The sequence below is a fragment of the Solanum pennellii genome, chromosome 5, assembly GCF_001406875.1.
Source record: "Solanum pennellii chromosome 5, SPENNV200".
NCBI lineage: Eukaryota > Viridiplantae > Streptophyta > Magnoliopsida > Solanales > Solanaceae > Solanum > Solanum pennellii.
The window spans coordinates 1,614,931-1,639,188 of record NC_028641.1 but is presented as its reverse complement, the minus strand read 5'-3'; the positions used below and the strand labels follow the sequence as shown (position 1 = coordinate 1,639,188).

General features: G+C 32.9%; 4 protein-coding genes across 4 annotated transcripts in view; all 4 read left to right on the top strand.

Annotated features, from left to right (window-relative positions):
* The window catches only part of LOC107018519 (AMP deaminase-like), a 12,005-nt gene extending 6,174 nt beyond the window's left edge, over window positions 1–5,831 (top strand). Inside the window, exons 11-20 of the mRNA XM_015219022.2 lie at window positions 386–499; window positions 1,426–1,566; window positions 2,035–2,187; window positions 3,390–3,443; window positions 3,520–3,630; window positions 4,345–4,518; window positions 4,590–4,670; window positions 5,112–5,210; window positions 5,352–5,472; window positions 5,561–5,831. Of these exons, the coding sequence (XP_015074508.1) occupies window positions 386–499; window positions 1,426–1,566; window positions 2,035–2,187; window positions 3,390–3,443; window positions 3,520–3,630; window positions 4,345–4,518; window positions 4,590–4,670; window positions 5,112–5,210; window positions 5,352–5,420 (996 nt within the window). The 3' untranslated portion in view covers window positions 5,421–5,472; window positions 5,561–5,831. The remainder of the gene's footprint in view (window positions 1–385; window positions 500–1,425; window positions 1,567–2,034; window positions 2,188–3,389; window positions 3,444–3,519; window positions 3,631–4,344; window positions 4,519–4,589; window positions 4,671–5,111; window positions 5,211–5,351; window positions 5,473–5,560) is intronic.
* A 1,244-nt stretch (window positions 5,832–7,075) lies between these two features.
* Window positions 7,076–13,152, top strand: LOC107020945. The gene is made up of 4 exons (XM_015221488.2): window positions 7,076–7,903; window positions 8,338–8,522; window positions 12,289–12,363; window positions 12,489–13,152. The coding sequence occupies exons 1-4, from the start codon at window positions 7,237–7,239 to the stop codon at window positions 12,846–12,848; spliced, it is 1,287 nt and encodes a 428-aa protein (XP_015076974.1). The 5' UTR covers window positions 7,076–7,236; the 3' UTR covers window positions 12,849–13,152.
* A 6,825-nt stretch (window positions 13,153–19,977) lies between these two features.
* On the top strand, window positions 19,978–21,433 carry LOC107018546 (thioredoxin H4-like). The gene is made up of 3 exons (XM_015219054.2): window positions 19,978–20,211; window positions 20,695–20,817; window positions 21,073–21,433. Exons 1-3 carry the CDS (start codon window positions 20,068–20,070, stop codon window positions 21,211–21,213), a joined length of 408 nt encoding a protein of 135 aa, XP_015074540.1. The 5' UTR covers window positions 19,978–20,067; the 3' UTR covers window positions 21,214–21,433.
* Window positions 21,434–22,458: 1,025 nt separating this feature from the next.
* Window positions 22,459–23,769, top strand: LOC107018545 (thioredoxin H2-like). The gene is made up of 3 exons (XM_015219053.2): window positions 22,459–22,722; window positions 22,986–23,108; window positions 23,429–23,769. Exons 1-3 carry the CDS (start codon window positions 22,579–22,581, stop codon window positions 23,567–23,569), a joined length of 408 nt encoding a protein of 135 aa, XP_015074539.1. The 5' UTR covers window positions 22,459–22,578; the 3' UTR covers window positions 23,570–23,769.
* The last annotated feature ends 489 nt before the right edge of the window (window positions 23,770–24,258 follow it).

Here is a 24,258-nt window from a genome sequence, read left to right as displayed (position 1 = left end):
CCCCCCCCCCCCTCTCTCTCTCTCTCTCTTTTGCATCTACTGGGGTATGAGTCCCAGTTTCTCATGGTCTGTCCCAGTTTCATTGACCACTAAAACAATTGTTTGCTGCATGTGACTGTAGTTCTTGCAACTTGTGAGAATGCCCCGTTTGATTGGCGTAGGCAGTTTGTAGCCCTCAAGAATGAAAACTGCTTCCAATATGTATGGGTACTTAATAATACTTTTAAGATATAATATGTAGCTATCACATTAGCCTTTGCCTCCTTTTTTTAATTCTAGGGTCTGATTTGTCAATATACACCTTATTTGCGGAGTACTTCTATCATATTTCAGTATGGGGACAATTTGCCGTTATAATGTATGACAATCCTTTCTTCTTGAACAGTTGGCTGAATACAGAATCTCCATCTATGGAAGGAAACAAAGTGAATGGGATACACTGGCTAGCTGGTTTGTGAACAATGAACTTTATAGCCAAAATGCAGTATGGTTGATTCAGGTGGGTTTTATGCTGATCATGTAATATTTGTGTAAATGAAGCCTTTTTTTTTCATTTTATATTCTCGTAATACTTTTCTTTTGGGCTACTTTCTTCACCACCTTCATTACCTACACAAATATGATAAATTACATGAGGATTACACATTTCTAAGAAGTTATAGAATTCTTACCTACAACAAATATGATACATTACATGAGGATTGCACATTTCTAAAAAGTTAGAGAATTCTTAGCTACGAGTACTTGAATAAACATGTATAGGACCTCCCATCACTTTCTCTTTCCTATTTTGCCTTGCGGACACATTGCTCTTCATATCACTGCCAGACCCATCCCTTGCTTTGAAGACTGTCCTATTTGTTACACATTTCTGTCCTCACGTTTCAATATAGAAATGTGTTGGGTGGGTGGGGCATGTTCTAGAAGTTTCTCTAGATGACATTGATATTATTTTAAAGTATAAGCTATTTTTGAAGTGCTTAAGTGGAGGACCCAATGGTTGATGCTGGTAGCATGTTAATGGTGACCAACTGAGAGCATGGTTTGCTTAGTATGTGATGTCGGTTTGATTGGTTCAGACATGATTTTGGAATATTCAGGAACTTGCTTGATAAAGTGAGCACCAAAATAGACTTCAAATGCTGAATGAGACAAACTTTCCCTTCCCCATATGGGAATCTGGGTGAGGGAAAGAGGAAGAGGTAAGGAGGAAAGTAAACGGATGTTTGGTGGATAAATGATGGGGCCGCTGCTCTGCCCCCGTGCTTCTAGTTTACGTCTTAGTGCAGCAAGTTCTAAGTTCTACTTGAATGTAATAGTTAATCGCAAATCAGTTCTCCTAGTTAATTTAGATCCTTTCAGTGATTATATCGGTATAGTTGCTTATAGATATATGATGCATTTCTCACTTTTTACACTTTGCAGCTCCCTCGGTTATACAATGTGTACAGGAGTATGGGAACTGTCACGTCCTTCCAGAATATTCTAGATAATGTGTTTATTCCACTATTTGAGGTCACAGTTGATCCAAAGTCTCATCCTCATTTGCATCTGTTTTTAATGCAGGTATGTTTCCTTTCTAATCTTTATAGTTACGTTGTTTACCCTAAACACCAAAGCTATATTTTGAAATTTTCTGATTTCTCTTTTATAATCTGTCGATTTCAATTTTGTGCACTGCAGCCAATAAACAGCATTTCCTTTGCCCCTCATTTCTTACTTTTATCTAAATTTTTTGTTCTTATCTGCTACAAATTGTTTTCCATGGAGTTAGTCCAATATAACATTTGATATGGACCTGGCTTACTGCAACCTTTCAATATGAATCTTGGGAACAAGAGTTTTAATGAGTGCAGCTATGGAAGTACATATATCTTTCTAATGAAGGCGGCCATTATTTTCTATGTTTCTTGTTATTCACTGCTAGAATGCCATCATACAGGAACCAATTTATTCAATACATTCTGTGCATGCGTAGTATTAGAAAATTTTAGCCAATTGAAGTAGCCTAAAGTTTTATTATTTCGGGGACAGGTAGTAGGTTTTGACATGGTAGATGATGAAAGTAAACCAGAGAGACGTCCTACCAAGCACATGCCGAAGCCCGATGAATGGACAAATCAGTTCAATCCAGCATTTTCTTATTATGCGTATTACTGTTATGCGAACTTGTATACACTCAACAAGGTCAGTGGTGCTTCATGATCCCAAATATTTGCAGGCTCTTACATCTGCAATGTACTCATCAAATTTTTATCTTCCTTTGCTGTCTAATTTTGTTCCAGAAAATTATCTATAACAGTAGGTGGTTTAATTGAAGTTCCTTAAAATCAGAAGTCAGAACTGAAGAAAGTGACTGTCCTAGCGATGACGGTGAAGCATATGCAGATTTAATCTATTGAATAAATTTTGTTAATACCAACACTTCTTGTTGAAAAGTCAAGAAATAAGTGAGAGAAATTTGAATCCAATTTGACTAAGACTAGTGAATGCATGTACAGGACATTTATATTCCCAGATGGTCACTCTTCATTACCTGCATTCTTTTGTCCTATTTTACTATCCCCTTTTTCTTTTCATCTCTTTTCTCATTCTTCTTTCTCTCTGTTTCAAATTTGTCCATGAGCAGACTACATTCTGTGTTATTCATTCCTTCTCAATAAAAAGAATAAATGTTCAAGATATCACGGGTTTGAATCCTGCCGACCAAAGCTTGATATTTAAGCGGAGAAGGGTAGAAGAGGGGCGATCAATTATCCGCTAGGTTTTGGAGCATGGCCAGTCGCCCTCAGTGATTTCTTGGTTATAAAAAAATAAAAATAGAATAAATCTTGTCATTAAATTGATACTGCAAGAGACGTTTAAATTATTTTATTTTCTGGACAGTTTCAGGATAAAGAATTCCAATCAAGTTCTTTCAAATTAAAGTTGGTTGTTCAGTAACTTAACAAAGACTAGGAGTTTAGGTCAAGCTCATAATGGGCTACCTAACGAAGATACCAGTGGCCAAGAGCCTTGAGGCTTTCTTTGCTTCAACCACACATGCATTGAAGTTCCCACTTCCCCCACATGAGTTCTAAAAGAAATTTTACTGCCCCCATCCACAAAATTCGTTTGTGTGCAACAATTCCTTAACAATCTTAGCTAGAAGCTGAAAAAATAAACGACTCCACTTTTGAAGGAAATTTTATAACTTTATCATGTGATGTTTACCAACCTCTTTTTTAGTATTTATGTTTGCTAGCATATATTGAGCTTCTTCCTGTCTACCATCGCCCTTTTCTCCGTGTAAGGTAGAGGACATCTTTTCTAAAAGATTGTGTGGATTGTTGTCTTTCTTTCCAGAGCAAGATTGTATCTTATGTACTTATTATTTCTTATGTCCTTAGCTTCGTGAATCAAAAGGGTTGCCAACAATCAGATTAAGACCACACTGTGGGGAGGTTAGTGTTTGCTTCAGCTGATCTTTTAGTTAGCTACAGACAAGTGCCCCAAATTTATGCTCTCATGTTCATACAGGCCGGTGATGTTGATCATTTAGCTGCCGGATTTCTTTTATGTCATAACATTTCTCATGGAATCAATTTGCGGAAGACCCCTGTACTGCATTATCTTTACTACCTTGCTCAGGTACTTCTCCTCATTACCTTCACCTCATTAACTGATATGCCAGTGAGCTTTGTTTAGATGTATTTTTGAATTACCTGCAATTAGATGACATTACTAAATCATTTGTGGGGTGGTCTAAGGAAGATTGTATTACACATGCGTACAGTGGAAGGGCTGTAATGTCCTATGAGGTGCTTGTTGAAGACTTGAAGTTTATGAAGCATTGGTAATATGATTAAGTTCAAAATATTGAGGCTGTAAAAGAGGGATTCACACACTGGATTGAGAACCATAATGAGGAAAAATGATAAGAAAAACGTACGGGCAATTTAACGTAATAGTATTGTATACTAGCTGTCAATCGAAGTGTCAAATTATATAGAGTAAGCAAGTTTATCCATAGAACATTGAAATAGAAAATGTTTCTCTAGAAGAGCTCCCTAACTGTTTTTGATGTATTGTATGTCCACTATGTTGCATATTTCCCAGCAGTTCTGCATCTAGCTTTGGCTTCTTGAACAAATCTAATACTCTTTTTTATTGATATACACTAAGATGGCAGTAGGTGTGCAATTCAACTACATTTTGTTTATTCAGTATGCAGCATGTTTTATATGTACAATAACTTCCCATAAATTTGGTCCACCCGATGATTTGATTCATTATCATGTTACATTGTAACCCTTCCTCTGTCTATTCACTTTATATTGTCATTGTTTCTGTAAAACTATTCAGGTTGGACTGGCAATGTCTCCCCTGAGCAATAATTCACTTTTCCTTGACTATAATCGGAACCCATTCCTTATGTTCTTCCACCGTGGCATGAACGTTTCACTCTCTACTGATGATCCCTTGCAAATCCACTTGACAAAAGAGCCCCTTGTGGAAGAATACAGTGTTGCAGCTAAGGTCAGTCCCTTTTTTTTTTCTTCTAATCAGTAAAATATCCACATGTCCTTAACCAACTTATATTTTTTCAGGTATGGAAGCTGAGCTCTTGTGACCTTTGTGAGATAGCTAGGAATTCAGTCTATCAGTCAGGATTCAATCATGCAGACAAGGTGAGCGATTGCAGCATTCAGGCCAAATTTATATGCAACTCCCTTATAAATCTTGTGTGTGGCCTAAGTAGTGTTTCCTTGGTTGAAAAATCACAAATTTACTGGTAATTATAACTTTATAACCGTGGTTTCTCATAGTTCTGGTTCTTGAACTTCGTTGTTTGTGAACTTCTACAGTGGTATTGATGACTTCATTTTGTTTCCGCTTGTGTCAAATATCACATCTCTGAGAAACTTGTATATTGTTACCTAGCCCGGAGGTTGACAGCGTTGAAATACTAGTAACATAGGCTTAGAGGTTAATGGAAGTGCTTGAGATGCAACTTACTGCATCCGAACATATTATGAGAAGGAGGTTTAGCTTATTCATGGTTAAGGGGTATTCTAGAGAGCACTTTGTAACCCCAATGCTAATTTTACTTCCTATGGTAAATGTTGCAGAGACATTGGCTTGGCAATAAATACTACAAGAGAGGCCCTCAAGGAAACGATATTCACAAAACAAATGTACCCAATACGAGGATTTCCTTCAGACATGAGGTGAACTTTGCTTGTGCTCCCTTTTATCTTTTATCCCCCTAAGATGATAACTTGCAAGATGTTAGTGTTCTTGGAACTCTGAAAGTTGCTCGTGTAGAAAATCAGAGTAACTAATATAAAATGACGTATGATATACTGCAGACATGGAAGGAAGAGATGCAGTATGTTTACAGAGGAAAAACAATCCTTCCCGAAGATGTAGAACATTGATCAAAATGGCATCAACAATCTGTATCCTCGCAGGGGAAACATCATGATTCAGGTACCATCCTTCTTCTTCACAAATTGTTCCCAAAAAGAATGACGAGTAGTGTGTTGACGTTGCTCACTGATTTCATTTGCTTGCACAGATATACAGAAATAAGGCTCCTGAAGTGGCGAAGTTTAAGAACAACGTTAAATATTGCTGGTTAATTTATGCTTCGGTGGAAGCATATGTTATCATGGTGCAAATTTAGTGCCTTCATTTCTAGTTGTACTAAATCTTCACTTGGTGGAGGTTTAGGCAAAATCATAAGAATGTAACTGGCTCATTGCTGCAATATTCTTGTAGTAACACCAGGTTTATACTAGCTGAAGCAATCTTTATGCAATGTCTTGTGGATCTATTATGCTTTTTTATTCTCTTTCATTGTAGTATTTAGCATCCACATTGCGTTAACGTGAGTTGCAATTTCAGTGCAAGTAGTATTAGAAGTTGGAATTTTCACTAATTAAAGAAAACTAAGTCAGAGAAATTTGTAGAGGCAACACAAAAGAGTTATCGACAAATGGTAGGTTTAGAGAGAGAGTATTTGAAGTGTAAAAAGCTAATGATGTGAAGCATGCGTAAAAGTGAGATTTGATACTCAAAGTATCACCAAGAGAATTATATTTAAGTATTCGGGATCTTTGATCCAAGGTAATGGGGTGACTGATGATGATGTCACACATTATATTGATGTGGTATGAATGAAGTAGAGACTTGCATCTTGCGTTTTGTGTGACATTAAAGTACTACTGCAACTTGAACTAAGTTTTATAGAGTGGTTGTAAGATTGACTTTGTTGATGAAGTGAAGTGTTGGTTAGTCAAGAACTCCAAGTTATGAAAACCCAAGTGGCGAAATGAGGATATTGAGATGGATGCGTATGCATACTAGTAAAGATATGATTAGGAATGAGAATATTTGAAACGAAGTGGGAGTGAATGTCTTGTTGGATAACATGAGTGAAAGAAGACTAAGATAGTTTGAACGCGAAGAGCAAATGTGCATATGCCTTCGTTAAAAGGTTGGATATAGAGGGATTAGTTAAGACACTGGTATTGCCGAAGAAGTACCGAGGAGATGTGATTAGGAAGGATATGTCACATCTTTAATTTATCGAGTACATGACCCTATATATAAAGATATGACAATAAGGGTAGAAGATTAGTAGGTGGTTGAGAGTTGTCTTATTACTAGCTCATTCATGTCTTTAACTGAGTGAAAGTATAGACTACGTATCGATTATAGTATTAGCATGTACATGTCATATTTGATTTCATCTATGGTTTATTGTATTTTGGTTCCTTACGTATTTGCTCCGTTCTACTTTACTATTCGTGATAAAACCTAAATACGCTTTACCATTTTCAAATCTCACTTTATGAGATTTTACTGAATAGTTATATATCATATTTGTTCGTTTTTTTAGACGAGCTGCAATAAGTTGGACCAAGCTAATAAGAAAATAGATTAATGATCCAATCAAACTTAAATAAATTAGACGAACTGTATTTTTATGGGCTAATTTTACCGTCCGCCGTAGTCTTGGCCCATTTTCATTTTATTCCTAAAAAAAAATTAAAAAAAATATTTTTTTGTTACTTAAGAGGGAAGTGAAAAAATCAGTCCACTCTGTCAAGAGCCCCAAAATTCCTTCTCCTTAAACTCCAAGTCTTCCCGCCGCTTCACTTCACTTCTCAAACCCTCTACAACTCCGCCGTTCACGGCGGCGGCATAATCCCTTCAGTTTCTCCTCTTCTGCTTTAATCTCATCTTCCGATGGAGGCCACGGCGGCGTCTGAAACCTCCGATGGACCTGTTTTGAACGTGATCAACAAACGCCTCCGTGCCCTCCGCAAGAAATACAACCGCATTCTACAGATGGAAGAGTCTCTCGCTAATGGGAAAACACTTAACAAGGAGCAAGAGGAAACTTTCCGCTCAAAACCCAGTGTTGTTGCTGCCATAGACGAGCTTGAGAAGCTTCGTCAGCCACTAGCTGCTGCTGTAACGGAAGAAATCAACCTTGCTACTCAACACCATCTCGTCTCTGCTGCGGATTCCCAAGATGAGAAATTAGCTGGAAAGGATGATAATAGTTGTGTTGAGGTTGAGGATTTGCTTAACATTATTTATTTTGGTAGCATGTTTGCTCATGCGAATTGGGGGAAAAATGACTTCGTTTCAACTATGTGGAAAAGGGCTATGCATGAGAGGGCTTGTTGTTTGAACTATGATTGCATGCCGGAAGATGAGTCGACGGATGTGATTGATATGTTGTCGGAGAAGGACTTGGATTTGATCTCTATGCTTAGTGAGCTACTCATTTGTCGTCCTGTTAACTCTACTTTGTCACACAAGCACGCCCTTCAATCTTGTATTGAGCATGCCAAGCTGTGGATAACAAAGTCTGATCAGCTCATCGTGCCAGAATCAGATGCTACTTGTGAGTGCAAAGTTTACTCATTTCATCCCATTTTATATCGTCGTTGTTACTGTTTTCGTAAATATTTTGATTTGCTGCACTTGAGTTGTGTCTCTCTTTGTCCACTAGGTAGGGTAAGGTCTCCATATACCCTACACTCCCCAGACCCCATTTGTGGGGTTACACGGGGTATATAGTTGTTATTTATGGATGAAAGGATTGCTTGATAGTGAAAAAGTTCAATATTTCATCAAAGTTTTGAACTTTGTAACAGTTGAATAATATATTTGTATTCTTTAAAGTTGTATAGAAATGAGATAATGTTAGTCAGTTTGGGACATGAAAACAAATGTGGTATAGATTAAAAAGGAGGGAGTATACTAATAGCAATATCCCCTTTTTAGTTAAGACTGAGGTGATCATTTGTAGATACTTATATTTTTGTTTCGTTGCAGATGCTGGTTTGAGATCTAAGTTGAACAAGATCATGTCTTCGTTGTATTTTACAACGGAACCTGTTTTTAGAGTGGAACAGACTGTTGCTGAGTATGAGTCTTATCATGTGCCAGTAGAAGAGACGGTTTTGCCGGTCAATGCACCTGGGCAGGTGGAGAGTCCAGTTGAGCGCTATCATGAGAAGGTAAATGCTACTTTGGGCTACCTCTTGGCTCTTAGATAGAATATCCAAGAAAATGTAACTTGTTGACTTTTACGATGATTACCCATGTTTTCTTTTGCTATTTCCCAACAGTATTATAGAAAACATAGAAGTTACGTGATGTTGAATTAAGTCCTATACTGATTCTGCGTACTCTAGAACACACTTCAGCACAATGCTAAAATTTGTACTTCACAAGCCCAAACCTTCACTTCTTTTTGGTTTGTGGAAATAGAAGACTTTTATGTGGTTTTGTTTAGGCCAATCTTTTGACTGCTCAGGTTTTTGGACCTGATCCTTGCTAATAGGTTGCGTGCTTCTCCCTTCTTTTGGTTTTATTTGGGGTTGGTATTTAGGACTTGTACCTTTGACAGAGCATACCTTCCTTTATTTTGCTAAAATAATGGTCGTTTGTGTTATTATTTGTGTGATAAAGAGTTCATGAACTTTATTGGTGAGTGGTGTAGATTTTTCTGCTGTACTTCTATTGTGGGTGAAAAATTGAGGCTTTTGTTAGTTTAGGTACCAAGAATAATACCTTGAACAATAGTAGATATATAGTGAAATAACAAAGATTACTGTAGTTGCTAATTAGAAGTGATTGTTAAACACTATTTTTAAGTATAAGAGTCATTTGATACCATCAACTAAACCACATAACCCAGTGTATTAACAAATGGTAGCCATATATTCGGGGTGACATGGACTAGGGTTGAAAATGACTGGGTTGTATAGCCTGGACTGCATTTGGCAAGATATATGATGTATTTTCATGAAAGATACTTTTGTGAAAAATGTTCCATTTTTTGTTCTAGATTGGTTTTGGTGTTTGGCTCTGTACAAAGGTAGGTCTTAAAGGCTTGTGAGTGGTGTCTTGGTGATAATTGTATCAATATTCTTAATTGAACAAAGCAAATGACATGGATTAAGAGTGGAGTTGGTAGAAGAGGAAAATAAATTATATCCTTCAATGATGTAAGTCATATCTGCTCCAGTTTTGGTCTCTAGCTTAAATAAATTAGGTGAGCATATCTGCTCCAGCCTTGTAGTGTTTACCATTTATGGACTAATATTATTTTTCCTTTTGGTTTATGTGCTACTCTCTTTGCCCTAAATTAACTATCCTACACCCTGATGTGTTGTCTTCATATCTGTATACCCTTTCTATATTCCCTTCAATAATTTTAGATAGGAGTTAATGTTATTCTAAGGTTTGTTTTGAGATCCGCTGGGGTGGTTCGTGTTATTGCATTTTTCTTCTGTCATTAATAAACAATGTAGTTATTTTGTGCAAAAGGGGAAAACATAGTACATCTCCGAGGTTGTAGAAGGGACCAAATTAAAATTTCTGATTCGATTCCCACAGGTGCGTTACAACATAAGTTTCAGATAAAAGCAATCAAAAGCATGAATTGACGAGAACATTAGGATACCATATAAACAATGGATGCAGTCCTTCTCTAAAGAAGGATGATACCCACTATGAACAATGTTATCTGTACACATCATAAACATGGGAAGTCCTCATAAGACAATTCTTGAGTTTCATAAAATATAAAATTGCTTCAACCATGCTCGCTTTTTGCTAAAATCGATCTATATATTAGTAAGAGAGTAAATCCTAATGTCATTTTATAATGTGGAGTCTGGGCCAGCTTGTAAGCACTTCAACTATTCCATCAGGCAACAATACCTGGTATCTCCTTCTAACAGAGAAGAAATCATCTAGTTTTTTCTTGCCTCAGCTTGGATTTGACTTTGGACCTCATGATTCTTCTCCCTAGTGGTCAAAAATTTCATTAAGGGTGTTCAAGATTTAATATATACATATGAAAAATAAATTGACCTATATACTTTGTATAATTTGTTATATACATAATATAATTTTTCGATGGAGGGCATTCGACTGGCCACCTGTCACTACATGTGGCTATGCCACTGCTTCTCCCACATCATCCACTTCTAGACCAAACCCTTGGCTTGCAAGTGATCAGAGTATATCATGAGAATGGAAAACATTCACTGCTGAAAATGCTTTTCTTTTTTCCTGCCTCTTTAATTGCTGCTCCTTTGTAAAAGATAACAAGTTACTTCTTGTTTACTATCTTCTGCTGTAATCAATCTTTCTGACCAAACAAGACACCAAAAGCTGCCTGTGAGACTTCCCTGTTCCTTCTTCATCTTTATCTAGGCCAAAACCCATTTTGAGTTCCAACTCAAAGTATGTATTTCTCTCTCTCACTTTCTTGCTTTAGTAATTTGTTGGGATATTCGAATATGCCTGGGGTTTTGATATATGTGGGTAATTAGCTTTATTTAGGAATTTGCCCGTGAAACAGTGAATTCGGGGTTCTGCAATTTATTAATCTGAGATCTTTCCTTCTTTTTGAGGTTTCTTAGGAAGAAGCTATCCCTTCTGTACATTTCTTGGTTCTCAACTCTTGGAGAAGGATCATTTTCTTGTTTCTATTTGGTTAATTGACCTTTAAATTTGGTCCTTTTGCAGTTTTTCTCAAATTTATCAATAAAGTGTATTTTTGATGCAAATCCTGAAGCAACCTGAACTTGGTTTAAAGTTTATTTTGTCTCTCTTTCTAGAAAGTTAGCTTATTCTCTTTGCACTTGTTTTGGAATACAGTTCCTGAAGTTATATTTAACTAGCTGCATTTATCTGTTTCTGATTAGCTGCAATTAGGTTTAAGGTTGCGGATCTCTCACATGCACACACACGCGTGCACAGAGACAAATGCCTTTTGGTCATTGATAGATACATTTCTTTGTTTTTAGTTCAGTTTCACATTTTGTAATCATTTCCCTTAAGTGTAATGCTCTATTATGACCTCTTTAATTGAATGATGTTGTGCCTTGATCTCCACCTTCCCCTTCCCCCCTCCTTTCAAACAAATAACAGAACTAAATAAACAAACTTGTGTTTTTTGTTATTCCATTTCTGTTACTATTTAGTGTTTCCTGTACTTCGACTATAATATTATTCTGTAGTAACGACTGTTCCTTCTATTAGTATGCTTTGTCATGCTTTCTTCAGCATTTTCTCTCGTCTTCTTCTCTCCTATTGTTTTCTCTTTTCGAAATGCTTTTACTAAAGCTGAAAGTCTATCGGAAACAACCTCTCTATCATCCAAGGTAGAGGTAAGGACTGCACAAACACTACCCTTCCTAGATCACGCTTGTGGAATTGAACTGGTATGCTGTTGGTGTTTGTTGCTTACTATCTTCTCTGGGAACACTGATTTCACCATCTGAGAAAAGTATGGAAAAACTTATTAACCGTCAATGCTGAATATTCTATCTTTATTTGTTAGAGGTAGAAGGTAAACTACACACTGTCTCTTCTCCAAACCATTGATTTCACCATCAGAGATGATAATGTATTGACTCTTGACCGTCGTTTGGGCAGCACTATCTGAAAACAGAATATTATAGTCTTTCCCCACGTGTTTGTAGAAAATTTTGATGTCTTATGTTGTTTTTCATTTATTCACTACTTCTGATATATTAATGTGTAAATGCTAGAATTTTATCAATAGTTGTGCTTTTAAATTCTTGTCTCGAGATATGACGGGACACTTGTGTGTTTTTTAGTAATGGTAGTAACTCGTCAACTGACTCTGCATAGGTCCACATTTTTAGCACTTCTTTTCTGTTTTATATAGTCATTTTAGAAGTCCTAGCTGTAGTAGCTTCTGTTCCTGCATAATCCAACTTCAAATATTTATTTGTTTTCCAGGATGGAGAACATGTAAATTCTCAAGCTGATAAATATAGCGAAATTCACGATAGCTCTGCAAAAGATATCAACCAGGTATGCATGTGTACTTCTCGGAGAATGCTTTCTCAAGTTGAATGTTGTTATTCACAAGATACCATAAAAGGCTATAAATGTTTAACTTTTTTTCCAATATAAAAATTACTTTGATGGGGGAACAGGAGAACTTGTCCGAGCAACATGCTGCACCAGAAGAAGTTGGACATGAGGGAGAAGTTGTTGAGGATCCGAAGGATGCAAATGTTGATAATCAACAATTGAATCCCCGGAGGTCCAATCAGCATTTCAGGGGTAATCGTGGTGGTGGAGGCCGTCGTGGATACAACAATGGCCGTGGAGGCCGTGGTAGAGGACGGTCTTACCATGATGACCACAACCCATACTATGATCAACCTGGTAATTATTACCCCAGGAATTATCCTAATTATCGGGGAAGGGGTGGTAGGGGTAGCCGTGGTGGTGGGAATTATAGCTACTATGCTTCAGGTGATCAAGCTGGAAATGTCCCCGCCTTTTCATGATTGTTTAGGTGAAGCAGCATATGCTATACCTTTTTTGTTGGAAGCTGATAACGCTATTTCCCCGTTAACCTGAAGCACTAAATGTGTCAAAACTGTTTTGCTTGTGTTAAGTCCTACCAGAAGAGCATTAAAAAGGGTCAAGTGTAGTGTCTTCTTTTTAACTTTACAACTTGTTGATCAATTTTGAGTCTTCATTACTAGTTTGATCTCAAGTGAAATTATATGATAATGTCTGCTGTTTATTCTGAGTGACTAAAAGTTGCCTGCTGTTATATATCATTCAGAAGGCCGCGATTTTTATGCAGATGTGCTATTTGAGATGACGCTAAATCTTACCTTACTAATCTTAGTAAACGGAGCGACAATTTTTGAATGGAATGGTTGTGCATATATTTACTTTTGGAGTGGCAGTACCTCACTTGTGCTATATGGGTAAAATATTGAAGTTCTATACAAGTATGTGTGTTGTGACATTTTAAATTTTTCTGGAGAATCTTTCTTGATGGTTTGGGAAGTATCCAAAATTTATTGAGCTATGTCAATATTGAAGAAAATCAAGATAATAGGATGATTTTAAATTATGACTTTGATTTGTCAAAATGAAATAATATGAAAACTGGTGTGACATAAATTTTATAAAATAAAGCTGTGACACTCTTTTGTAGGGTTGTGTATCTGTCGGTTTGGTTTTGAAATTTATCAATCTTACTTATCGGTTTGTATTTATGCTAAATAGTTATGGAAATGTAAAGAGATCAATTTATTGGTTAGTGATCAAAATTTTCATTTAGAATTACTAATGGATAATTAGCAGTAGCCAGTAGTCACTCATGATGAATTTTTCTTTGATAGTCCATTATTACATAAAACACAATAAAATTCACCGACTCAAAAGGAATCCTTATAACAATCAAGCTAGTTTCGATATGAATTATAAAGAGAAATCATTATAAAACTATTAAAGAAAATCATTAATGAGCATGAGACCATTACTAATAAAAAAATTTACATTGCAGATTGTAGAATTTCAATATTGCAAGCGTATTTTACTGACTCACTCACTGTAATGAGAAGATTAAAAAAAAGACTTAAAGTAAGGGAACCAACCATTTGAACCTTAATTTAGTTAAACAAAGACTTAAAGTAAAGGAACAAACCATTTGTATCTTAATTTAGACTCTTCGAGAATGATGTTCAATATAACTCACCAGCATGGAAACAGTGACAGCGAATCAATCATTGATGTCGCAACTTTGGAATATTATTATGAAATATCGTGTGTCGATTATAAATTCAATATAAAGAGTTTGAAGACTGAAGTGTAAACCCTAAAAAGTAGAAGTGTCTAGGGCCTGAAGTGATATAAATGTAATTAATTAAACTTCTTATCGGGTTATCGGGACACCCGATTAGAAATATGGCAAAATCGAGGTTCGAATTGATAAGTCGATAAGAAGTTTATGGTAAATTGAGACCCAAACCCTTTAACCATTAACTGAAACTATTGATCCAATAACTAAATTATTGGTTCGGGTTATCGATTTCGATTCGATTTTGAACTGTCCTACTCCTCTGCCATGTCTTGATGACTAATGTCAAAGGAACAAAGACCGCCACATTTACCCACATAAAATGAAAGATACTATAAACAACAATAATAACAATATAGTTCGATAAAGATGAGGTTTCATTTCGCCACTCTATTTCAATAGCAACGGCAATGTATTTAGTATAGTTTGATAAAGATGACGTTTCATCACCTACTCTATTTTAATACAGTGTATAACATCTTCGTTAATTATCATTACCTTGGATAGATCTAAGGTACTTAAAACTTTCTCAAAATGACTTACGTATTAATTATCACTTTCAAATCTATTTCAAAATCACATTACTGAATTAACACTCTAAATATTCAATCTAAATAATGCTTACCAATATTTAGATATGCAATAATAATTCGACCTACGAAGATCATGATGAAATAAAATTTTATTTCAGATTAATTTTTTACCACAATCTCTTAATTTTCACTCACTTTTTAAATCACTATATCATCCATTTGATGCACTTCAAAATAATTATTCCTTTTTGCTTTTCGATAATCAAAACATAATTATTTCCATTTAGTCAATAAAGTGTATCAACTTGTTTAAGATGTCACTTATATATATTTTATAAATGGTGTTGGAAATATATATAAAATGGTTAATTATGCTGATGGAGAATAAACCATCACTTTAATATTTGAATAATTTAATAAATTAATACTTTTAGATGTCATGAATGGTGCATAAAAGTAAAATGCATCAAACATCTTTGAGATCATATCTTAAAAATAAAGAAATGACAAGATAATAAAAGTTTAATAATATATACGTCAGCTTTATTTAGAGATTTCAAATTTGAGTCTTGAATATAGTGAAAATATCATTGAAGGTGTCATCCTTAAAATAAATCTTATAGTCTGCAATTCAAATTTAGTCAGTACTTTAATATAAGTATCGAACACGAAATAAAAATTCAAAAAATAAAAAAAGTTTTTTTTTCTTCAAAATGAAATAGACAGGAACAAGAAAAAAGTTATGCTAGCTAGCAGCATATAATGAACGGTAATTAAAATTCAGCTGCAAAAGTTTTTTTTTTTTTTTACTGTGGAAGCATCCTACTTTTTATCTTGTCTTGAAAATAAAGATCATTTCTAGGTGTTTAATTGTTTTTAAAATTAATACAAATAAAGAGGAATATCACTTAAAAGAAAATTAAATTAAATATTTATTTTATTGTATTTACAATTAGTATAGATGTATATTCATCTCGAATACATAGTTATATATTATCTATATGCAAATATACATTATTTATATGATAATGATACATGATATATTGCATATACATATGACTATTTTATGTAAAATATTTTTTGTTGTTGATACATATTGATAAGTAATTCGAAGTCAACCACTATATATTGTACGAAAGTCCTATGTGTAATGATGTATAACCTTATAATTTATTTAGGCTTTTATTGAGCTAAGGTCGATTAAAAATAACTTTTTTTATTCTGAATAAAGATAAGGATCGTGTATATATATCAATCTTCTTTGATAAGGCGATCTTTAATATGTCACATGGAAAGCTGAAACTAAAGAGTTGCTAAATAAATAAATATTTTTTTAAAAATAAATTAAAAAAAAGTATGATAAATAAATCGAAATGGAAAAAATAATTTTTTTTTAGGGCTTGATTAGATGGAGGAAAGTTGATGAAATGTGGTCTCACCTTTATTCTATTTGGGTGTTAAGAATTAAGGAATAAATAAACCTTTCATCTCTGTCGTTTCAAGTTTATCCAAACTAAAAATAGTTGTTTATTCAGTTGATTAAATTAAAAATAGTCGAATAATTTTGTAATATTTGTATAGTCGATATATAACATGTATATGACTGTATATAATAAGTGTATAATTTATGTATATCAATTTTTAAAAATAGTAGATTGAAAAGTCTTTTTTGAAAAAAATTACATAAAAACACAACTTAAGATATCATAATATCTAAAGTTTCCTATCACTTAAAAAATAGAAAAATTCTCTCTCGGATACATCTTCGTCCTCTCTCTAATGTATTCCTATCCCCTCTCCGCTGCATTCCTATCCTCTCTTGAATATATCCGTCCCCTCTCAAATACATCCCTCTCATATACATCTCTCATTAAGTAATTTATCATTTGTAATATAGCGAACAACCAAAAATATAGAGCAATAAATTTTTTTGAAATTTTTATAATTGAGAAAACGTCTGTTGAATATAATCATCTTCCAAATATGTGAGATTTATGTAAAATACCTTTTTTTTTACATAGGGCATGTGGTAATTTGAAAAAATGGAGAGGAGTCTCATCCATTATATAATAATGTGTATTACTCATATGTTATAAATGTAGAGGGTGAATTAAGAAGGGATTTTTATTTAATGGATTTCAAATCACATTTTTTATCACTAATTTCTAAGTATATTATTTGTAGAAATTAATTTTTAACACAAATACATAACTTAGCACAATATTATTGGGTTTTGTTGAATTTATTATCATCATAATTTCGCTCTCTGATTGTAAAATTTCTGAAACTTATAATCTGAAGCAGTATTTATATGAAAAGAAAAAAAATTCATTAAGAGCAAAATGAAATTTCTTACACAAAATTATTTCTAAATTTTAAAATGAGTTATTCCCTTTCCAAATTAAACAAAATTTAAAAATATGCTGACATAAAATTAAACAAATGGGATAGGGAATAACTTTTCCTTTATGCACTTAAATTCTTAATTTATAATAACAACATACCATCACTAACCTTTATGCACTTAAATTCATAATAATAATAATAATAATAATAATAATAATAATAATAATAATAATATGCCTTGACTCAAAAGAAGTGTAATAAATTATATCTAAGGATGGTGTCATATTCAAAATTCATTTTAAAATTTTTTTTATGTCAATTTAAAATCAGATAAATAAATTAAAACGGAGGAGTATATAGTAGTATTTCTTTTGTGAAATATTCTTCACCACAAACATCTTAGTTGTACATATGAAAATGACAGAAAAGTGTCATACTTCAATTAGGTTCTCTTTTCTTATTTATTTTTTAAGGTTTGATATTTATATTGGAGTTCGACTAAATTTAAATTTGAGCCAAAAATCCTACATTAAAGGGTAAAACACTTTATAACAAAGACAATTCCTTATTCAAAGATACTTAAATCCGAAATCTCTAATTAAAAAATAAAGAAATATTTATCACTCCACCACAATACGTGAACATATTGAGTTGTAAATGAACCACAAACTTTCTTGTGGGAATTAAAATTCCATTTGTTAACATCATTTGAAGTATAGTTTCCATTTGGCTATGGAATGTTTTCTAGGCATCTTTGTGTTAATGCACAAGGGTAATTACATATTTTAAGAAAGAAAAACTTTATTGCTACCTCAATGAATCTCTTTATTTCGTTTTCTCGTATATGAAAACATTTTATAATCGCGATTAGTCAGACTCAAACTTCTAATTAATTAATCTCTCTATATATTAGTATGAATCAATTTAGATGACATATCTTTTATTTAAGGTTGTCTTATTTAAATGAATACGATATAGATACCACACGAATTATTATATTTATCTTTAATTAAAGCATTTTATTGCTTTTTAATCATTATTGTGAAGAGGCACACTTCGATATCGATATTGATGTTCAATAGTTTTGTAGTAATAATTAAATTTAACTATTAAATCGTCCATTGAATATAACAAAGTAAATAATAATATTACTAATTATTTGATGCTAGCCAAGGTGGTAAATTAGCTAGATGTTCCTTTCAACAGTAGAAATTGGTTTCATATCCAATAAATTCACTTTTTAAAGTCCCATGATCACATGGGAATAAGATTTTTTATCTTCTCCTACGAAATGGTCGGCGAAATATATAGATAGACATTTAAATTTGACATTAAGTATTAATCGAATATTTTAATTTGTCAAATAATTATCTAATCACTTTAATTCATTTTATCGTGTCATGTAGATATTTGATACTGACATATTTGTACGTTTAACGACTCATCTATACAATTACTTGTTAACTGAAATTGTATAGAGTTGCAAACTTTTAACGAATGATATATATGATCTTTTTCTCAAAGTTTGATGACATATTAAGTCTTTTCCCTTTACAAAATGATATTAATAACGTGACTGAATCATAATTGACCACGTGTAAAAATGGTTTTGCAAAACGAAACTGTTTTCAATTAACAAATAATGACACAATAAGTCTTTTCAAATGGAAATGATATAGATAAGACAAAATTTTAATGAATGACTTAAATAAGTTTTTTTCAAAATTCGGTGACATATTTGAGCTTTTTCTCATTTTTCAAACTTTGACATGTCACCCATGATTGAAATTTCATGTGAAGTTAACTGGAATGGGTTGGTCATGATAAATATATGTGTTAAGTTAAAGTGTCTAGATGATCGATAAGTTGGGTCCCCATTTATAATTAAGTGTTCACGCTAGCTCCAGTTGAGGTCTGGCCGGCGTGTGAGGGTAGGGTGTGTATCTGTCGGTTTGATTCGATTTTCTGTATTATTGATTTGATTAATCGGTTTTTAAATGTTCTAATCAATAACAAATTAATAAGTTTTTTTTATCTATTTTGCGTTATCGATTTTTGATTGTTATCGATTCGGTTTTCGGTTTATCCAATAAGAAAATGTTCGTAAAGTATTATATGACTTCTCACTTCTCTAAATGCTTTGATACAGTGAAACAAAAAAGATTACGAGAAATTGCATCAATAAGAGAAAATATAGTACGAAGGCTATAATTACAAGTCACCGCCAAAACATAGTATGAAATTTCTTATGTTAATATTACAGACCTTAACAAACTTGCAAAAGTTACAACCTACAATTACAAACTAAAACTAAAACGAAATAGTCCAATAAGACTAAACTAGTAATCAAAAATAGCTAACCCTTACTTTAGTCTTTTGGTTTTGAGTAAACAATAAAAACAAGTAAAGCGGTCTTGTCTGAAGTAGATAAAGTACTAATAATTTGATACAATTATAGTGTCTAGTTATATATTAAATTATTAATATCTAATATTTAGGAAGGGTAAAGTAGTAAACTGTTGCCGTGTCATTGGGTTATCAGTTTAATTACCCAATAACTCAACAGTAAAAATCTATATCGTACCAATAACCCAATATTTTTTTTAAAACCCAATAACCCGATAACATTTTTTCGGTTGGATTTATTGGTCGATTCGATTTTCGCACACGAATGTTAAAAAGTCTCACATCATGAATGGAAAATTGGTCTCCATATATGGACCTAAACAAACCTCTCCTCATGAACTAACTTTTGTGGTTGAATTAGGTCGATATGTCATATCTTCATATCCCTACACATGAAATATTAGCCTAAAGCACCAATACCAAAACCTAAGCAAAATAGCATCAAATCTCTCTTTGTATAGTGAAATATGGTCGACATGATGAACATATTCTATAACTAGTTTAAGTTGTTCTAAATTTTGAAAAAAGCAAAAACATTTTAGTACATAAACAACCAATATAAAAAGGGCTAAGCAAAACTCTTAATTCCAACATCAAGCCAAAGAAAATTTAAAAGAAAAAAAAATGGGTGCTAACTACTCAGTCACATTGCATGAAGCTCATAATATGCCAATCACACCACAATTCAAGAGGTCTCAAGTCATTGCTTTTCACTCTTCAACAAAATGGAAGCTCCATTTTGATTCTTTGAAAAATACAAACAAATTGGTAACCATTTCAAACTATATCTTTTTATTTTTTCTAGTTGATCGTAAATAGCTGATAAACTAATAATCAGTTATGTGTTTAGATGAAAGTGTTGAAACTGTTAATAAACACTTTGATGAGGTGTGTTTGGTAAAATATGTGGAGAAGTTGTTATTTTATTAAAATAACTAAAATATCCTTTAAAATTTTCAATAAAATTAAAGTATCCTTAGTAAGATATTTTGGGAATCTTAAAAATATAAAAGGATAAATATATTTGATCAAACTAAAAGTGCTTATATTATAAGTTGAAAAGTCATAAGTTGAGAATGATCTACTTAAGGATTTTGACTTATAATAAGGTGTTTACCAAACACGTAAATAAATTAAAAAAGTACTTATAAATCAGTTTGATTAGCTTATAAACTTAGTCTAACACCCTCGTAAATCGTAGTAGATAATCTGCCTTCTAATCATTGGATTTTTTTGCTCTGTTGTTACTAGGTTGTTATTGACTTCACAGCCACATGGTGTGGTCCTTGCAAATACATGGAACCAATTCTTAATGACTTTGCTGCTAAATATATAGATGTTGAGTTTGTCAAGATTGATGTTGATGAATTGGATGTATGAATTACTTACCATCGCATTGCTTTTTTATATACTCATCGAGTTGAATTCTTATATGGTCATTCAACTAATTGTTATTATCTCAGAACGGTCACCTTTTTTGTTGACTAAAATTGGGAATCAAGAAAGAAGGGTGATCACATTTTGGGAGATCATAACTGTTAGTTGAGTGACCTTCTTAGCAATCAACATCATACTCGTTTGATGTCTCGATTGATACTAATTTCACGATCTTGGTTGAATCGTTAACAGGACGTAGCTCAGGAATATGGGGTTCAAGCGATGCCAACGTTCGTGTTGATAAAGAAAGGGAAAGTTGTTGACAAGATTGTTGGAGCAGATAAAGATGGACTAAAGATGAAAATTGAGAAACATAAAGCTATGTTCATATAAGAAAATTAAACCTAAGTGTGCAACAAATGTTTGAGCAGAGTTTGCTTCATCACATTTGATTGAAATAACTTAGCTTATTATATAACTCATCTATAGTTCTTGCTCACTTATTATTGTAAACTTCATTAAAGAAGGCTGATTAAAGCACTAATGTTTCACAATTACTTTGGTTTAATTTGACCAAAGTGTACTAATTTTATGTCTTGTGTACTTATAACCATTTGCATTATTGGCTTCAATTTTTTGTACTCTTTTTTATATAGTACATTTCTCATTTCCTCTAATTGATATATGTCGATTGACCAAATCATGTTAAAGTATTGTGTCTAATTTATCATCTTTTGACGATTGCACTAGCTTCCGCATGACACCTAATTATCTCGATCCTTACTAAGTAAACCATTAATTTGGATGAACTTTAAACAACATAGATGAAGGGGTTATTCCTTAGCACCCACAAGTCAAATAGAGGAAAAAGAGAAACCACATTCCATCAACTTTAAGTTCAATTAATTACTAATTAAAAAATTATTTACATAAACATTTTTCATTTGTAAGAATATTTTTCACTTTATTCAATTCCATTCTCTTCACCAAAATTTGCTCTTTTGACACTTAATTGCACACTATTTTCATTGCAAAATTCTCTTCATATGAATAACTTCTAGATGCTTTTGTGTTTTGTGCACAAGTACAATTACATATTCTAACAAGACAACTTTTAAATTACCATATTGCATTCATTCATAAATCATATACTATTAATCTTTTTCTCATGCATGAAAATATTGTGAGTCTAAATCGGAACTTCTAATAATGAAAATATATATTATATTGTTGAATGGTATGAATCGCTTTTTATCTAAAAGTTTAAATCGTGAAAAATACATTCTTTTATTTATTTAGGTCCTCTCAATATATCTTATCTTACGTTTGAATGATTTTCTCAACATTTCGAGCCTATTGAAATCATCAAATCACCAATTCAAAATTGTCTAGACTAAATGTTGATTGTGGTCAACTCAATTTTTTCTTTAAATGAACCCAATGATCCAAACTACTTTGATGATGTCATAAATTACCATGCATTAGAATTATTGGACCAAACCATGCCTACCAAAAGCCATAGCAAAATAGCATCAAATCTCTCTTTGTATAATAATAATGGTCAACATATATAATTGAGGAACATATTCTATTGTTTTTAATTTTAAAATATGAAAAAGCAAAACAATTAAGAACATGAGCAATTACCAATATAAAAGGGGTCCAAACAAATCTCTAAATTCCAACATCAAAGCCAAAGAAATCTATCAAAACCATAAGTTGAAGAGCAAAAAATCTTTTACTCCAAAGAAAAAAAAAATGGGTGCTAACTACTCAACTACTTTGCATGAAGCTCATAATATGCCAACCACACCACAATTCAAGAGATCTCAAGTCATTGCTTTCCACTCTTCAACAAAATGGAAGCTCCATTTTGATTCTTTGAAAGATACAAATAAATTGGTAACCATTTTGCATAACACCTAATTCTCCAATGATATTGTGTATGGTTTTTAACTTAGTGTTTAAGTTATTTATATCGTTAATATAGGAATGTTTTACCACCTTTACCTGTTGTAGCAAGTAACTTGTCTCATTTTACATCTAAATATGTAATTATCTTCTAATGTAAGCAAATATTTTAAACTAGTAGTACATAAAAGTTTTACTCATTGTATATTAGAGGGTACTCTAATCATTGGATATTTTTTCTATGGTGTTACTAGGTTGTTATTGACTTCACAGCTACATGGTGTGGTCCTTGCAAATATATGGAACCAGTTCTCAATGATTTTGCTACTAAATATACAGATGTTGAGTTTGTCAAGATTGATGTTGATGAATTGGATGTATGAAATTTCTTACCATCACATCCCTTCTATATTTTCTATATACTCGTCGAGTTGATTTCTCATATTGTCACTCAATTAATTGTTATTATCTCAGAAGGTCACTATTTTCCCTACTTTCTGAGATAATAACTATCAGTAGAGTGATCGATCATATTATAAATCAATATCATACATGTCTAACATCTCAAATCTTCGTTGCATTGTATACAGGATGTGACTTTATGAGATAATAACTATTAGTTGAGTGATCAACCATATTAGAAATCAATATCACACTCGTCTAACGTCTCAAATAATCTTCGTTGAATTGTATACAGGATGTAGCTCAGGAATATGGGGTTCAATCGATGCCAACGTTCGTGTTGATGAGGAAAGGGAAGGTTGTTGACAAGATTGTGGGAGCAGATAAAGATGGACTAAAGATGAAAATTGAGAAACATAAAGCTATGTTCATGTAAGAAAATTAAACCTAAGTGTGCAACAAATTTTAAGCAGAGTTTGATGGAATGACACTTCCCTTGTAGAATAAGACTTCATGTCTTTTATCACATTTTGATTGAGAGAACACAGCACATTATTGTAAACTTCACATTCAAGAGGCTGATTAAAGCACTAATTTTATACATTTGCTTGGTTTGAACAAGTGTATTAATTCTGAGTTTTGTTTTCTTATAATGTCTTTTTCCAAATCCAACATCCTATAGTCGCAAATCTAGAATTTCAACTTCATGAGTTCAAAATCCAATCAAAAGCGATGACTCTAATAAAAAATAAGTTATTGGTTTATCGATAATGGATTATTGATTTAGTGACACTGTTTTGATTTTCTTATTATGGGGTTATTGGTGGTTTTCGGTTTGAGGTTTTTTCTTAATGGTTAACTGATATCCGATAGTAAATTAACAAATTATGTTTATACTAATCGGTATATAAAGTTTTAGACTTAGGGTTCAGTTTCATACTTTTATGTCTGACTGTCTCAAACTCTGGGTTATCCTACAATATGTCAGTGTTTGTTTTTGAGCAAAATGTAATCTATCAACAGTCAACTGATCATATGTATGAGTTCATTTGGTTTGTCACATTGTTTTAAACTGATTTTTAGTGATTTTTATGTGTCAAATCTTACTGTTTAAATCAATAACCA